Raw genomic sequence first — 16,188 nt, forward strand, 5'->3', positions numbered from 1 at the left:
GGTGGTCCTCCACTGCTACCCACCCCATCCGAAATGAGGTCTAGAGCAGTATGCAGCATTGGCACAGAGAGTCCCATCTCTAGCCTTGGCACAGAGATTCCCATGCCAAACAATCTCGCCCCTTCCACCTGGATCCCAGTCAGTGCTTTTCCTACCTAAGTCCTCTATGGATAGGAACCCAGTAATTGCAGCCAACTGCAGTGGTGGGGCTGTTTTCTCCTGCACTCCCTCCACACAAGGGCATCTGGCAGGTGCCAGAAGGTGGAACAAAGGTGGTTGTGATTACTGGATTCCTCTCCACAGAAAACTTAAGAAAGGCACCAACTGAGTTCTGGCTGTGGATCGCAGTGAAAATCCTGACTGGGATCCTGCCATGGATCCCTCTGAAAATAGGAGGAGACTGGGTTTTGTTTTCAAATGGCATGGGGCCCCCTCCAGGCTAAGGCTGGAGATGGTTGCCAACAGCTGCCTCTGCCACATCCTACACATGAGATGCAGGGTGGCAGTGGAAGAGCACAAGCAACAGCTACCCTCCTTGATAGCCTTCTGCCAGCAAGTTAAGGTTGACAGAGCTTTTAAGGAACTGTTATAAGAACAGGCTGGGATGTTGTACCATTTCAAAAAAAATTGATACAGATATATATATATATATATGGAGAGAGAGAGAGAGAGAGAGAGAGAGAGAGAGAGAGAGAGTGAGAGATTGATTTATCTTTTTAAAATGTGTTTTATTCTTTTAATAACTATGTTTTAATTCTGTAATAATTTAATCCCTTTTTAATGTACTTTTTCCTATGTTTTTAATTGTACTGTTTTTTAATGACGTAAAGCCGCTCTGAATTCCAGTTCTGGGAAAAGAGAAGGATACAAGTAAATATAATAAATAAACAAACAAATACCATATGGGCAAAGTTTGGCTGCAAACTGTGATTTGCCATATCCCTCCCTCCCACTCACTGTTAAGAAAATAACTTAAACACATGTATAACTACTATGCAGACTGCAAAGGTATCCATAAGATAATAGCGTTACTAAGATACTATTCACTATCAGCTTTCCAGCATCATTACTGTGGTACCTCAACCAGAAAGTTGAACAAATAATTCAGGAGTGAATTTTCTATTTCTTCTTCTTCTTCTTCTTCTTCTTCATCTGCATCATCTTTTTCTGGCTCATAAAAAGAAGCAACAAACTTGGCCACAAAATTTATCACTTGTTCCACTGCAGGTTCTCTTTTGTAGATTATTATGGCATACTTAAGGTAATGAATAAACTCTTCATGAAAACAGTTTTTTTCCTGCAACTAAAAGAGTTATACAATACTCAATGATTTCATTTCAATATGACTTCATTTCATAACTGAACAACAGTGGAATCTAGATAACACATTATCCTTGTGCTATCATTCACATATCCATGTGAAGAAAACAGGCAAGCCCATCCCATCCCTTGTCTACTACCAGCATTTTCCTCACAAGGAGAGCTTCTACTACACTGGCTTCTGGACTCTTAGGACACATGCATCATTTAAACAGCATATTTGCAAAGTGACTCGAAGCAGCTTTATTTTGGCCTGTCTGTATCAGGCCATAGGCACCCTCCATATAATCCATAACAGGTGGACCCCATCTGTGTTAACAGCATTCACACACAAAGAAAACGATCCTATCCATACTTGAAGCTGTCCATATGATACCAACTGAATTAGAGAAAGGTTGGAGCTTCCCTGCTCTGCAGTTAACATGGTAGGTAACAAGGGTATATTTTAACAAACTTAAATGTAGCAGTCCTTTCATCAAGCATATGTGTACTTCCACTGGGGTTACTGTTTTTTGAACAGGGATGGAAAAATTCCAGCTAAGCCTAAAAATCTGAAATATTGTTCAGCCCCATGCTTATACCCCATGAAATTGGTTTCTAAATTGTTTCAAGTCTAGGAATTTGAAATATCTTTTCAAGCTCTGTATTATGATGTAAGCACTATAACCGCAACTGGCATGTTACATTGTTAATAAGAATACAACCTTAATATACAGTCCTCTCACCTCTTACACGGGGGATCCGTACCAGACCCCCCCCCCCCATGTAAGGGGAAAATCACGTATGCTCACGCCCCATTGAAAATAATGAAAACATTCACAACATTGTACCGCGGCTTCAGCATATGCTGAAAGCCGCAGAAGAGAAGCCTACGTATGGTGTTGGCTCAGTGTATTTTTTAGATCAGCTTTCCAAATTGCTTTAAGATGATCAAAAGGAATAGGTTTTTCAAATGTTATATTTTCCTCTGCAGTCACATTTGTGTGGGCTGCTAACTTGTGTAGTCTGATTTACAGGAAGTGAGCTGTGAAATTCCTGATTCAATGTCTGCTCTGTCATAAATTTGTTAAGTGACCCTGAACCAGCCACTATGCATTTCTTCTGAACCCTCCACATGGATACTGGCTGAGCTGACCGGAATTATATTAGATTTGCTAAGATGAACAAGACTGCTTTGAATATCTAGGGCCTGTTACAGACTGCCAAAATAAACTTGCTTCGGGTCTCCTTGGAGGTATGCTATTTAAATGATGCATGGGTCCTAAGAGTCCAGAGGTCGCGCCAAAGCCACACTCCATTCCTAAGCACTGGAGTGCAGCTTTGGTGCAGCTTCTGGATTCTTTGGATGCATGCATCATTTAAACAGCATACCTCCAAAGAGACCCGAAGCAGCTTTATTTGGGCAGCCTGTAACAGGCCTAGGAAAACTATTACAATACATACTCTTCTATAAGTCAACATCATGTATAAGTCAAAGGCAGGTTTTGGGGCTTAAATTATGGATTTTCCTGTGACACATATGGATAGGTCAAGGGTAAACTGTAGGGGCATTTAACAAATCTTTTCCTCGCCTTTTAAAAATGCATAGACTATAAGCCTCTAAAGAGAGACTGCCAAGCCTCACAAGGCTTATATACAGTAATCCCCTAAACGATGGTCACAGTCATTCTTCAGGCTCCTCCACATTGCTGCTGAATGCTACTCAAGCTAAAAAAGTAGGGAAAGAAAGAGACCTGCCTTTCAAAGAGGCTTGCCTTTCTCCAGTTTAGACAAAGAACACTGTTTATATGCCCTGCCACATCAAGAAAGACTTCTTGACTCACTGCCTTTGTGCTGAGTCTATTGGCTCATGTACAAATTGACTCAGGTTTTTGGGGTCAATTTTGTCCATCCCCCCCCCCCAACTTATACATAGGTATATACAACACATAAAGAAACAAATTTTGTTTTCATTGCTACAAAATATATTATTTGGAACTAAACATAGCTCACTTCTTGCAAATCCACATGGATATGGTTGCCCATGCTTATTTGAGGGGGAAAAAGGCAAGCAGGTAAAAATACCATCGGATTACTGTTACAGCATCAGCTACCCTTCTCCTTTTGCCTAGTACCCAGAAAAATGAACACTCTCCAGAGGAAGGAAACTTTTGTTTCTCCCCCCCCCCCCCAAGTTTGGTATTTAAAAGTTCTCTTTTTCAATGTGTTCTCTTCTCTATTCACCAATGTCTTTCTTGAAACATCTTTTACCTGCATGGTTTCAGTGTTTAAAGTTCATGATCTGTAATGGTGTTGCAGTATGATTGGTGTCAACTCTAATTTAAAAAAAAAATTTAAAATAAAAGAAATTAAAATCAAATTAAATGTTTACGATTTACCTTGTCATATGTGTGCTTTAATGATGTCACCAGCTTTGCATGATTTTGGTGAAGTTTTTGAGCTTGCTGAAAGGCCTCCTTTATATGGAGTGTCTTTTCCCCTTTCATAGCTGCAAAAAAACCAGGCAATATAAAAAAAATGAATACTGTAATACATCCACCGAACCCTACTATATAATAATAATAATAATAATAATAATAATAATAATAATAGGTTTTTTATATATACCGCCCAATCACTGGGAATCCAAACGGCATTGTCTTGTTACAGGTATATTTGCAAGCTGTGTTTCAAAGAGATCTTGTCTATTTCCCACTAGCATTACTAGCTCTCAGATAAAACTATGGATCACAGTGTTTGCACTGAGAACTACTACCCTGCAGTCTAACTATTTGATGCATACCCTCGCTTTCCACTACTGGTCTCCATAGTGACTTACAAACAAGATTGTAATGATAAAGCTAAAACAACACGCTGCAGTCTTTTAAGCAGCTTCAGGTGGAATAGCTTGACTGTTAAATGCTCTCGTGGCTCCTTCGTTTATTTATAAGCTGCCTTTTGGAGCAAACCTTCTCATTTCTTTAGACCCTTTTGAAATACTCATTTATACTCTACAAATTGATGCGGTGTACCAAAACCACACAATGTTGCCTTATAGTAGATCAGTTATTTGTCCTTCTACCCAATATTGAATCGTTTAGCCTGATTTTTCCAGAGCTCAGGGAAGGCCTTGTTACTGCTTACTTCTAAAATATACCTGATCTTTTAAAAAACTGATCACTGCTGTTAACAAGGACTGAACCTTGTACTTTTGCCATGAAAAACGGGTGGTCGACTATTATGATATTCCCCACTTTCCCCCCAAAATTGGGACACAAAACTATGAGCTACAATTACTGGATCCTAAGCTACCTGTAGCAATTCTTATTTCATACACATTAAGTTAGCTGCTACTTTCTCACTATGCATTCTGGTTGCTTTTTGTCTTAAACATATCCTTGATCTAAAGCCTATCTCTTTGAGAATCAGAGAAACAATGAAGTATTCTCTTATTTCAAACAAATATCGTTATGTTACTGACATTTCTTAGATTTTAAACGTTTTGTGACACAACAAAAATATGGTCCTGAACAGAGGCCTGTTACAGACTGCCAAAATAAAGCTGCTTCGTGTCTCTTTGGAGGTATGGTGTTTAAATGATGCATGGGTCCTAAGAGTCCGGAGGTCGCGCCAAAGCCACACTTCATTCCTAAGCACTGGAGTGCAGCTTTGGTGCAGCTTCTGGATTCTTAGGATGCAGGCATCATTTAAACAGCATACCTCCAAAGAGACCCGAAGCAGCTTTATTTTGGCAGTCTGTAACAGGCTGTAGTTTAGGGAGCTGCATTTAGAAATCTCTGCAAGTGTCTCTAGTTCTTCATTAATGTAAAACAAAAACAGGCTTCCACAGGATGCAGCCACAGTGCTACAACGGCATATAATTATGAAAGAACCTCTCATCTCCATCTTATGATCTGTTCATAAAAACAAGCATACAGTATTTTCTCCCAATTCAAACAACTGGCCAACACAGCTACCCCTGCAAGTATTTTCTCCAGCCTGGTTTGCGGTAACTTCAGCATTTGCATTTGGCTGGAAAGTAGAAGGAACTGACCTTCAGGCAAATCGTAACAGGAATAAATTGTAGCAATCCTTGGACTTGCTGCCTTTCTTCTTGTCCACCCACGAATGATTAGATTAGGATATAAACCCACTTCTTTGGATGCAGAAGAGAGTGGTCATAAACTCCCACAACAGTATAAATATGCTTTGTCCCTGAGCATTTATGATTGCTCTGTACTGCATCCAAAGTGAGTCCATATATTAGTGGCAAGGACAGTGCATAGTGGAGGATGGAAAGAGGAAGAAAGCCCAAAGGTTACAGACTGGATATGTAAGACGCTCCATTATATAGAGATTGATAAGTTGGCAAACTTGATTAGAAACAAACTAATAGATACGTTTAGAAAAGAAGGGTCAGAAACGGCTGAGCTTCTGAAAATAACATTAGCAAACTCAGTAATTAGTAAAAGAAGAAAATCATGAAGAGGCTCAATAAGGAAAAGAGATGAAAGTTTGGAAGGAGATAAGATAGTATAAGAATGAAGAACAAAAGAGAGAGAGAGAGAGAAGTGATAAAGGAGATGTAAATGTCGGAAGTCTTTTTTATTTGTAGCGTTTAATATGTAGTATTGTGCTTTAGGATAAGCAGGTGTTAGGGATGTAGTAGAGTAATATAATCTTATGTATGGAGAGTATGTTGTCTATTATATTAAGGTTGTGTAAATGTTGCCCTTATGTTTTGTTTGTTAAGGTAAGTGGCATGTAAGAGAATAAAAATGGTTCAAGAAAACCAATGTGGGTTTATATTCAAAAGCTCATGTGAAAATGAAGATGTGTTAAAGATTCTGCCACTGTTTCCTTTCCTCCCTTCTCTTGCCTTCCTCCTTTCTACTCTGGAAGAATATGTAACATGATGGTTAATGACAGAACTATAGCTTATTACCAATAGATGCAAACAATGTAATATGAAGCCCCTTTAACTCAGGGTGGCCAGATGTCCTCCTTTCCCAGGATGTGTCCTACATTTCAACCTTCTGCCCAGGAGGAGCTTCAAAATGGCCTCTTCCATTGTGAGCAAAACTAATAGCCATCGGTTTATATTTATATGAGGAATTTTTAGCTTTTATGTTGTAACATCCTCCGCTTTTTCTTGGGATGTCCTCCAATTTGTGACGCCTCGTCCTCCTTTGTTTCTCAGCCACTGTGCTCCAAATTCAAAATAAAGTATTTTTTAAAAAAGTAATAAACACCTGTAAACATAAACTCATGTTTCTATCATGGTTAAAATTCAAAGTACTATATATCTCTATCTATCTATCTATCATCTATCTATTATATATATAAAACAACCACCTATACATATCAATTCATGTTCCTCAGTTCAAAGTTCAAAATTCAAAGTATTAAAAGAAAAATAAAGAATGGAGGGCATTCAAGAAAAATGGAGGACAAGACCAAAGAAAGGCTTTTGAAATAAATATAAATAAATAATAGAGTATAAATACTGTTAAGAAAGAAAGAAAAAAGAAAGGAAGGAAGGAAGGAAAGAAAAAAGAAAGGAAGGAAGGAAGAGAAAGAAAGAAAATAGAAAGGAAGGAAGGATGGAAGGAAGGAAGAAAGGAAAAGAAAAGAAGGAAGGAAGGAAGGGAGAAAGAAAAAAGAAAGGAAGAAAGGAAGGAAGGAGAAAGAAAGGAAGGAAGAGAGAGAGAAAGAAAAAAGAAAGGAAGGAAGGAAGTGAAAGAAAGGAAGGAAGGAAGAAAGGAAGAAAGAAAGAAAGGAAGGAAGAAAAAAGAAAAGAAGGAAGGAGGAAAATAGAAAGGAAGGAAGGAAGAAAGAAAGGAAGGAAATAGAAAGGAAGGAAGGAAGAGAAAGAAAGGAAGGAAATAGAAAGGAAGGAAGGAAGGAAGGGAGAGAGAAAGAAAAAAGAAAGGAAGGAAGGGAAAGAAAGGAAGAGAAAGGAAGGAAGGAAAAGAAAAACTCTTCCATAAATGTAAACTCATGTTTCTAGGCTAATATATATATATATATATATATATATATATATATATATATATATATAGTGTGTATCTATGTAGAGACACGTCGTATGATATATATATATATATATACACACACATACATATACACACACAAATTAAAGTATATATGTATATGATGCTGTACATTTATACAGAGTATAGTAGAAGAACGGAGCACGTGAACCAAGGAAAAGGGCAAAAGCACTCAGAGACGCAGAAACTCATACCTTCTCCCTTCGCGCCGTTTTGTTCCAAATGTTTATGCTTGCTTACTGGCTTGCGAAATCGCGCCCTTCGCCACGGTTCTCGCGAGACTGGCGGAAGGCCAGCGGCCAACGTTCTTCCTGGCTTTTGCTGAAAGGGGCGGGGTTAAAAAATTTGAATGGCGAGAGAGGCGGGGAAAGTAAGGGGGCGGGGAGCGCGTGCGCGTCCCTCGGAGGGGAAGGCTCTCTCTGTTTAAAAAAAGAGGGCGGAGCTCAACGGAAAGTCAACCTTGGATGTTTCTCAGGGCCTTTCTGGTTGGTTGCTGCAAATACTGAGGAAAGCGCCGTTTCGAAAAGTGCGAGAACGTGGGCAGTAGTTTATGTGCTGCATGGCAAATATACACAGTATATGTGTGTATATATATATGCGTGTGTGTATTGTATTATATTATATCATAATATATATATAAATATATACAAATAATATAGTATACAAATTGTATTACTGTATATATATATATATATGTATATAAAATGTGTGCATGTAATATAAATACCATATACAAATATAGTACTGTATAAAAATTGTACAATATATATACCAATTATATTACACACATTATATATATATATATATATATATACATACTGTATATACACACACAAATAATATAGTATACACTGTATATTTTATATATATATATATATATACATATACAAATTATATTGAGAGAGAGAGACAGAGAGAGATAAAAATATGTGCATGTGTGTGTATATAATATGTATAAATACAAATATAGTAACATATACAAATTATATAATATATATACCAATAATATTACACATATAAAATAATATAGTATACAAATTGTATAATATATAGATATATTTTTACAAATTATATATATATATATAGTGTATATGTGTGTATATAATATGTATATATACAACTATAGTATTGTATACAAATTGTATAATATATATATATATACCAATTACACATAATATATATATACGTGTATATACAAATAATATAGTATATAAATTGTATAATATCTATACAAATTATATTTCACACACACACAAATTATTACATTATATATATATATAAAATATGTGTATATATATAGTATATATAAAAACATACAAATAATATACTATACAAACTATAATATATACAAATTATATTACAAATGTATTTATACAAATAATATACTATACAAATAGTATAATATATATATATATATATACACACACACACATATACTGTAGTGTGTGTTTCTGTGTATATATATATATATAATGTGTGTGTATATATATATATATATATATATATAAAATATATACAAATAATATAGTATACAAATTGTATAATACATATACAAATGTTATATAATAATAATAATAATAATAATAATAATAATAATAATGTTTATTTATATACCGCTTTTCCAAATTAGATCAAAGCGGTGTACAACAGGAATGTATATATAATGTATATATGAGAGCGAGTGTGGCGTAGTGGTTTAAGCATTGGACTAGGACTGGGAGACCAGGGTTCAAATCTCAGCTTGATCATGGAAACTCTTTGGGTGACCCTGGGCAAGTTACACTCTCTCAGCCTCAGAGGATGGCAATGGCAATGGAAAACCCCCACTGAAGAAACTTGCCAAGAAAACCCCATGATAGGCAGATGCCTTAGAGTCGCCATAAGTCAGAAACTACTTGAAGGCATACAACAACAACAGATATATTTGTGTGTGTGTGTGTGTGTAATGTCTGCAAATTATTGTCCATGTTATTCCACTTTCTGAAACTGCAATTTCCTATATTTGCAGAGAGAGCACAAAAAGAGGAGGAGGAGGCACTGTTAAAATGTTGGACATTCGAGATAAATGTAGGATATTACAAAATAAAAGGTAAAAACACTCATAAATATATATTTATGCTTCTTATGCTCAAAAAGGAAACCATTTTGAAATTATTCCTGGACAGAAGGTCAACCTGTATATTTGGATACTGTGATAGGAGTTTATGCCATGGGAGGCAAAGTCCCCAAATCCCATGAATAAACAGGGATTAAATCTGGGAATATCCCACAAGGCCATTATCCCAGACTTAACCCATAATTAAAGTAGCCAAAACGCACCTCTTTTTACTTTCAGGGAAATAAAAAGTGGCCGAAAGCGGACAAAACAAACACTTTAATTCATGGGTTTAGTCTGGGATAATGACAACATCAGGGGACATCGTTTTAAAACAATCCCGTTTTTGAGGGATATTCATGGATTTAACCCCGTTTATCCACAGGATTTGGGCACTTCCCTCCAGTGTGATAAACTCCATAGTGTTTGTGGTTATGTCCACATGTATTTAGATATAAGATGAGGTACTTAACAACAGTACATGTGAAAGGGATCTAGGAGTCCTAGTAAACGGCAAGTTGAAAGTGAGTCAAGACTGTGGCACATGAGCTGTTGTGATTCTATGCCATTCTAGGCTGCATCAATAGAAATGTAGTGTCTAGATCAAGGGAAGCAACAGTGGCACTATTCTGCTTTGGTCAGGCTGCACCTATCACAGGGTTTTATTGGCAAGACCTCTTCAGATCGGGTTTGCCTTTGCCTTCCTGTAACAGTCAGAGAGTGTGACTTGCCCAAGATCACCCAATGGGTTTCCATGGCTGAGTAGAAATTCAAACCCTGTTCTCCAAAATCATAATCCAGTGCTCAAACCACTGCACCATGCTGACTGTCTCACTTGGGGCTTACTATCATGTACAGTAAATATTCATTGACACAAGTTACATGAAGGTTAAATACACTTTTTAAAAATATATATATATAGCTTAATGGACTATTCTTCAGTGGTAAGTTTCTTTTCCAGAGGAAAGGCTGGGAGTGTCCTGGTTGTAGGAAACTGGCCCTCCATATCAACAGATTCTTTATCCATGGATTCAACCATCCACAGCTTGAACATATTTTTAAAATTATAAATTTCAAAATACAAAGCTTGATTTTGGCATTTTATATAAGGGACACCATTACTGATTGTATGTACAGCGCTGTGTAAATCTACAGTGCTATATAAATAAAGCATAATAATAATAATTTTACTATGCCAGTGCATTTAATTTTACTATGCCTGAGCATCCATGGGTTTTGGTATCCACAGAGGGTCCAGGAACCAAACCCCAGCAGATAACAACAGCCCGCTGTGCCACATTTTGTCTTCTAAAAGGTGACAAGAATGAAATTGAAATGTGTTTCAATTGCCTTGTTTTTATTCCTTTTAAATTCCACAAACTGTTAGTTAGATCTGCAGTCTGGTACATTTGGTGTCCAGTGATTTGATATGTTTGTACATGTTTGTATATAAATGGAAAAACATTTTATAGATTGATATTTTAGAACAAATTAGGTAGGGTGAGAGCAGGGAAGAGATGCTGGCAGATACTAGACACTGATTAATTAGTTGATGGGAGATAATGAATATGACAGTTAAGAAAAGAATTAAAAAATGTGAGAAGGGTTAGACTTTGAAAGGGGAAGATGGTTTGGTGTGTACAGAACAGGATTTCAAATCTTTGAGCTCAACTTTTTCCATACACCTCAATTTGTCCATGATTGTTAGATATACAGAGACTGGTGAAGCAACATATATAAATTAAAGACATGGCCATGTTAGTCTGGAAAATCAGTATGCAAAAAGTTCTTGTAGCACCTTTGAGATTAAACGAAATAAAGACACTGGTAGCATGAGCTTTCATAGACTTGAGCCTACTTCTTCAGATGCATGCATTTCAGGTATAGTGTGTTTGCTTTGCCTTGTTATAACAAATACATTATCTTAGGGAGAATGTTCATTTTTCATAAACTCTGGTGATTATAATTTGTAGCTATGTAGGAATATTGTGCGTAAGTCTTGCCTTTGACTATGCAGGGAGGGAGGATATCATCTGGGACGGCCGTCACATTTTCGGAAAACACCTTTCAAAGATTTGCCACTAGGCGTCAGTCTGGTCCTAGATTTCAGTTTCCTCCGTTGTTTCCCTGGTCAAAACACCATAATTATTTTGAAATGTTGGCTTGGCCTATGAGTTCCCCCCGCCCAAAAAAATCCTTATGAATAATGAAGGGTTTGGTTACGAAAGGAAAACTGCCTTCAATACATAAAAAGTGAAAGCACTGTAGCAAACCATGCTTATGTTTCCTTGAGTGTCATAATAATAATAATAAGCTTTATTTGTATACCGCTTCATAAAGAAGCTATGTAGTATGTCAAACATTAATTGTTGTTAACTGCCCTTAAGGTGATTTATGATGACTCCATGAATGAGAGACCTCCAAGTCACTCTACCACCAACAGCTTCAGTCTTGAAGACTCGGGGCGTTGGCTTGCTTGCTTGAGTCCATCCATCTGAAATGTAGGCTTCCTCTTTTCCTACTGCCTTCTACTTTATCAAGCATTATTATCTTTTCTAGTAAGTCATGTCACCTCACGTTATGTCCAAGTTACAACAACCTCAGTTTAGTCATCTTGGCTTCTATGGAGGGTTCAGGTTTGATTTGTTCAAAGATCCATTTATTTGTCTTTATATGTCCACAGTATTTGTAGAACTCTTCACCACATTTCAAATTAGTTGATTTTCTTCCTATCAGCTTTCTTTACTGTACTTGTTCAAACCATACATACAAATGGACGCATGACGACATGGACCAACCTAACTTTATTATTCAGTGATACTGTTTTATATTTCAAAATCATGTCCAGTTCCTTCATAGCTGCCCTTCTAAGACCTAGTCTTAATCTGATTTCTTGACTTCAGTCTCCATTCTGAGTAATGACTGAGTATGGAATATTTTGAACTACTTCAATGTCTTCATTGTCTACTTTAAAGTTATGTAAATCATCACTTTCCGTGTACCGATGTCTTGTGTTGTGTGACTTCAGACTTTCCTTTTGCCTCTGAGCACATCAGCAGTTGAACATCTTTTTGGCTTGACTCCACTTCCGCATTAGCCACAGTGCTACTTGTAGTTGTCTTCTGCTCTACCCCCATAGCTTGTTGAATGTCATTCAACCTGGCAGTTTCATCTTCTGGAGCTGTCTCATTTCATTTTGGATTGTCTCATCACAGAGTTTTTGTGATAAAAGATTTTCAAAATGAGGTTCCTCCATCCACACAGTACTAACAAGCATTAACAAGTATTAGCTATGATGCCCCTGCCATTGTCTGTAAGAGATCCTCCGCCAGTGTCACCCTCCACTGTTGCTGCTGCTCAGTAGCTGCTTGGCACATTTAGTCTGGTTCCTCAGCAAAAGCCTGTCTGACATGGGAGCACTGCTGCCATCAGCATAGCCTCTTGCCTCACAGGAGCACATGGTCTCCGTGGAAAAGTAATGTCATTAGTGGTATGTCAAACATACACTTTAAAAAACAACAACACCCAACTATTGTCAAAACACACTCAGAATGTTATGTACTGGTTTAATTCCACGGTATTAACAAGATGAACCTTAGCATCCAAAAGGATTATACAGACTTCTTGCACAAGTCATTCTCCCCCTTTCTGATAGAAAGTCAGACACAAATGCACAGAATAAAAATAATGACACAGCTAAACACAGGACAACAGCAAGGATATCATGAAAAGCATGTGTCTGGGGAAAAAACATCTTTGTATAGCATTGACATTTGCTGGCTGGAAGATTTTAGAATGGCGTAAAGGTTCTTCTCTACCAACAAGAGAAGCATGCCTGATATGGATATCTAGTTGAGGAGTGTGTTATGGGCTCTAGTGGTGCAGTGATTAAAAGTCCGTACTGCAACCACAAGGTTGTGAGTTTGATGCCAGGAGCTCCTTGCATCCTTCTTTAGGTCACTAAAATGAGTACCCAGCTTGTTGGGGGCAATTAGCTTACATATTGTAAACTGATTAGAGAGTGCTTAAATGCTATGATAAGCGGTATAGAAATGTACTTGCTATTGCTACTTCTATTGTTGTTTGCTTTCAAGTCATTTCCGACTTATGGCAACCCTATCACAGTGTTTTCTTGGCAAGTTTCTTCAGAGATGTTTGCCACTGCCATCTTCTGAGGCTGAGAGACTGGGACTTGCCCAAGGTCACCCAGTGGGTTTCTTGAGAGTCATAGTCCAAAGCTCTAACAGGGTGACCAGATGCCATAACTGCAAAGGAGGACAAGGCACCACAAAATATGAGGCGTTCAAGAAAATTATCAGGCTGGAGCATTGTGGAGACTGGGCAGCCGTTCCTTAGAGATCTTTAGCATCCAAATCCCCATCCTTTCTCAGCTGCCAGACTGGAACTGGAATTACCACCACAGCCCAAAAACTCAATGGGAGTACATTAAGTGTAAAAATTATCAGAGCAGATCTGCTGGACTTTTCCCCTTCCCTATTGTCATTTCTTTTTTCTTTTGTGTCTTGTCTTTTTTTAGATTGTAAGCCTGAGGGCAGGGAAATGTCTAATTAACAAATTGTAAGCCGCTGGGATACTTGGCTGAAGAGCGGAGTATTATTATTATTATTATTATTATTATTATTATTATTATTATTTGGACATGGCAGATTGTGTATTCTATCCCAGTGAGGATTGCTCTGCAAAGCTGTTACAGTACTGTACACACTTAAAAATAGATTCCATTGAACTCAGTGGGGCTGACTTTTGAAGTACGCATAGACTCATAGAATCATAGAGTTGAAAGAGACCTCAAGGGCCATCCAGTCCAACCCCCTGCCATGCAGGAACTCTCAATCAAAGCATAACCGGCAAATGGCCATCCAGCCTCTGCTTGAAGATGAAAGAGACTCCACTACACTCCGACGGAGTGTGTTCCACTGTCGAACAGCCCTTAATGTCAGCAAGTTCCTCCTAATGTTGAGGTGGAATCTCTTTTCCTGCAGCTTGCATCCATTCCCCCAGGTCCTAGTCTCTGGAGCAGCAGAAAACAAGCTAGCTTCCTCCTCAACAAGATTCCTTTTTTTAGTTTTCTTTGTTAATATATTTGTGGAGCATCTATTTGCAGTCAAAAACACAAGGTTGCCTCAAAGGTAGGGCGGCGGGGGGATGTTACATTTATTTCATTTCATTATTCTTCCCTTTTTCTCCAATGTCAAAAGGTAGGTTATAGATTTCTAAAGTTAGGGTCCTGCATTGGGGAAGTAGTTGTCATTTCCAGGGTGAGCAGACCTGTTTTACATCTGGAGAGGGTTTCCTATCCCTCCAAAACTGGAAGTGTAGACGGTTTCTTTCAGCCTGAACCAGATGCAAAGGGGAGGGGAGGAGTATAGTCTCACAGGCCACTAGCATCCTTGGAAACATCTAAGAGTATGACTGGACAATCTAAAGCTTCCCTAAAGCAGTGTATCAGGGTGGCCAGTACAGAGGTTGAAAACAGTGGAGTGGGAGAAATGTGGTCCTTTTAACTCTCAAAGTACGCCAATCTACGGACACTGCCCACCCCTATTACAGATGCAGCCTATCCCTGGATGCCTGCACACATCTGTCGTGATGTCCGCCGGTCTTCCTGACTTTTTTAAACAAATATTTTTAATTTTTATTATTTTTGATTGAGATGCTGGTTTACTGCAATTTAAGATGCCTCCGGTATCATCTTTATTTATTCCAAGAAGGTGACCGGGTTACATATGAATCTTAGTAACACTCTAGGAAATAAAAATAGCAGGCGACCCAGCCCAGAAGGGAATGAGGTGGAATCTTTTTTCATCCAGAATGGAGGCATCTTTCTTCATATAATGATTAGAATCAACCAGTGAATGTCTTGGCTGCAGCCTTCTAGTAATCAATTAGTGTTCTCCAAATGATTTACATCCAGTGCCCTGCCAGCTATGAAGTAATGTTTGCTGACCTCTGAATCAGTCAGGCACAATAAATGGCTGCAGCCTGAAATCCACACAACACTGAGATGTCCTTGTACAAATATATCAATAGAGGTATGCTATGGAGTGCTTAACTGCTGCATTTACAACTATATATCCTAAGGCACTAGAACATTTCCAAACAGACTGTTTGGTGTACTGTATATGAAAACTATACAGCGTTCTCTTGAGGTTGCACTACAGTAGGAGTTTCTGCTCTGCTAACAGCAACATGGAGAAAGTCAGGCAAGAGTTTGGAAAAGTTATGTTTTTGGATTATGCTGTAGTAGTGTTCAAGGAGACAGTCCTATTAGTCTCAGCATACAAAGGAAATATGATGTTTTCTCTGGAACTGCAACTTTCTTAGGGTAACCAGGTGCCCCTTCAACCTTTATTTCTTCATGATTTAACTACATAGCAATGGGATGTAGATGTGATTTTGGCTATATTATCTAAAATGTATTTCACACTGGTGAAGCATTATCCAGCCATTATCACTTATTTACTATATTTATTAAAATATTTATATCCCACACTGTATCATGAGATTTTAGGGCAGCATTCAAGTAAAATAAATGCTACATATCAAGCCATTTAAAACAATACGATTAAATAGATTAAAAACATGTTAAACAATTTAGCAAATTGGGAACAGGTTTAAAAGATTAAAACAATTTACAACCATATATACAGATATGCTGGAGTGTATCTATTTGGGCCCAATGGGTTTTCTTGTACTTGGCACTGAAATGAGTACAGTATT

At 37.7% G+C, this 16,188-nt stretch overlaps 1 protein-coding gene across 3 annotated transcripts in view; it reads right to left on the reverse strand.

The window, feature by feature from the left end:
• NCAPG (non-SMC condensin I complex subunit G) overlaps positions 1-7,657 on the reverse strand; it is a 33,210-nt gene extending 25,553 nt beyond the window's left edge. The window contains exons 1-3 of one of the 3 annotated variants that reach the window (XM_042469994.1): positions 7,547-7,657; positions 3,699-3,808; positions 1,079-1,303 (exon numbers count right to left, since the gene is read on the reverse strand). In XM_042469994.1, coding sequence (XP_042325928.1) covers positions 1,079-1,303; positions 3,699-3,806 — 333 coding nt within the window. In that variant the 5' untranslated portion in view covers positions 3,807-3,808; positions 7,547-7,657. Of the gene's footprint in view, positions 1-1,078; positions 1,304-3,698; positions 3,809-3,927; positions 4,870-6,244; positions 6,543-7,546 lie in introns of those variants that run through there. The other 2 variants (XM_042469995.1, XM_042469996.1) reach the window with 2 other exon arrangements.
• Between the last annotated feature and the right edge of the window lie 8,531 nt (positions 7,658-16,188).

This window comes from Sceloporus undulatus, chromosome 5 (assembly GCF_019175285.1).
Source record: "Sceloporus undulatus isolate JIND9_A2432 ecotype Alabama chromosome 5, SceUnd_v1.1, whole genome shotgun sequence".
NCBI lineage: Eukaryota > Metazoa > Chordata > Lepidosauria > Squamata > Phrynosomatidae > Sceloporus > Sceloporus undulatus.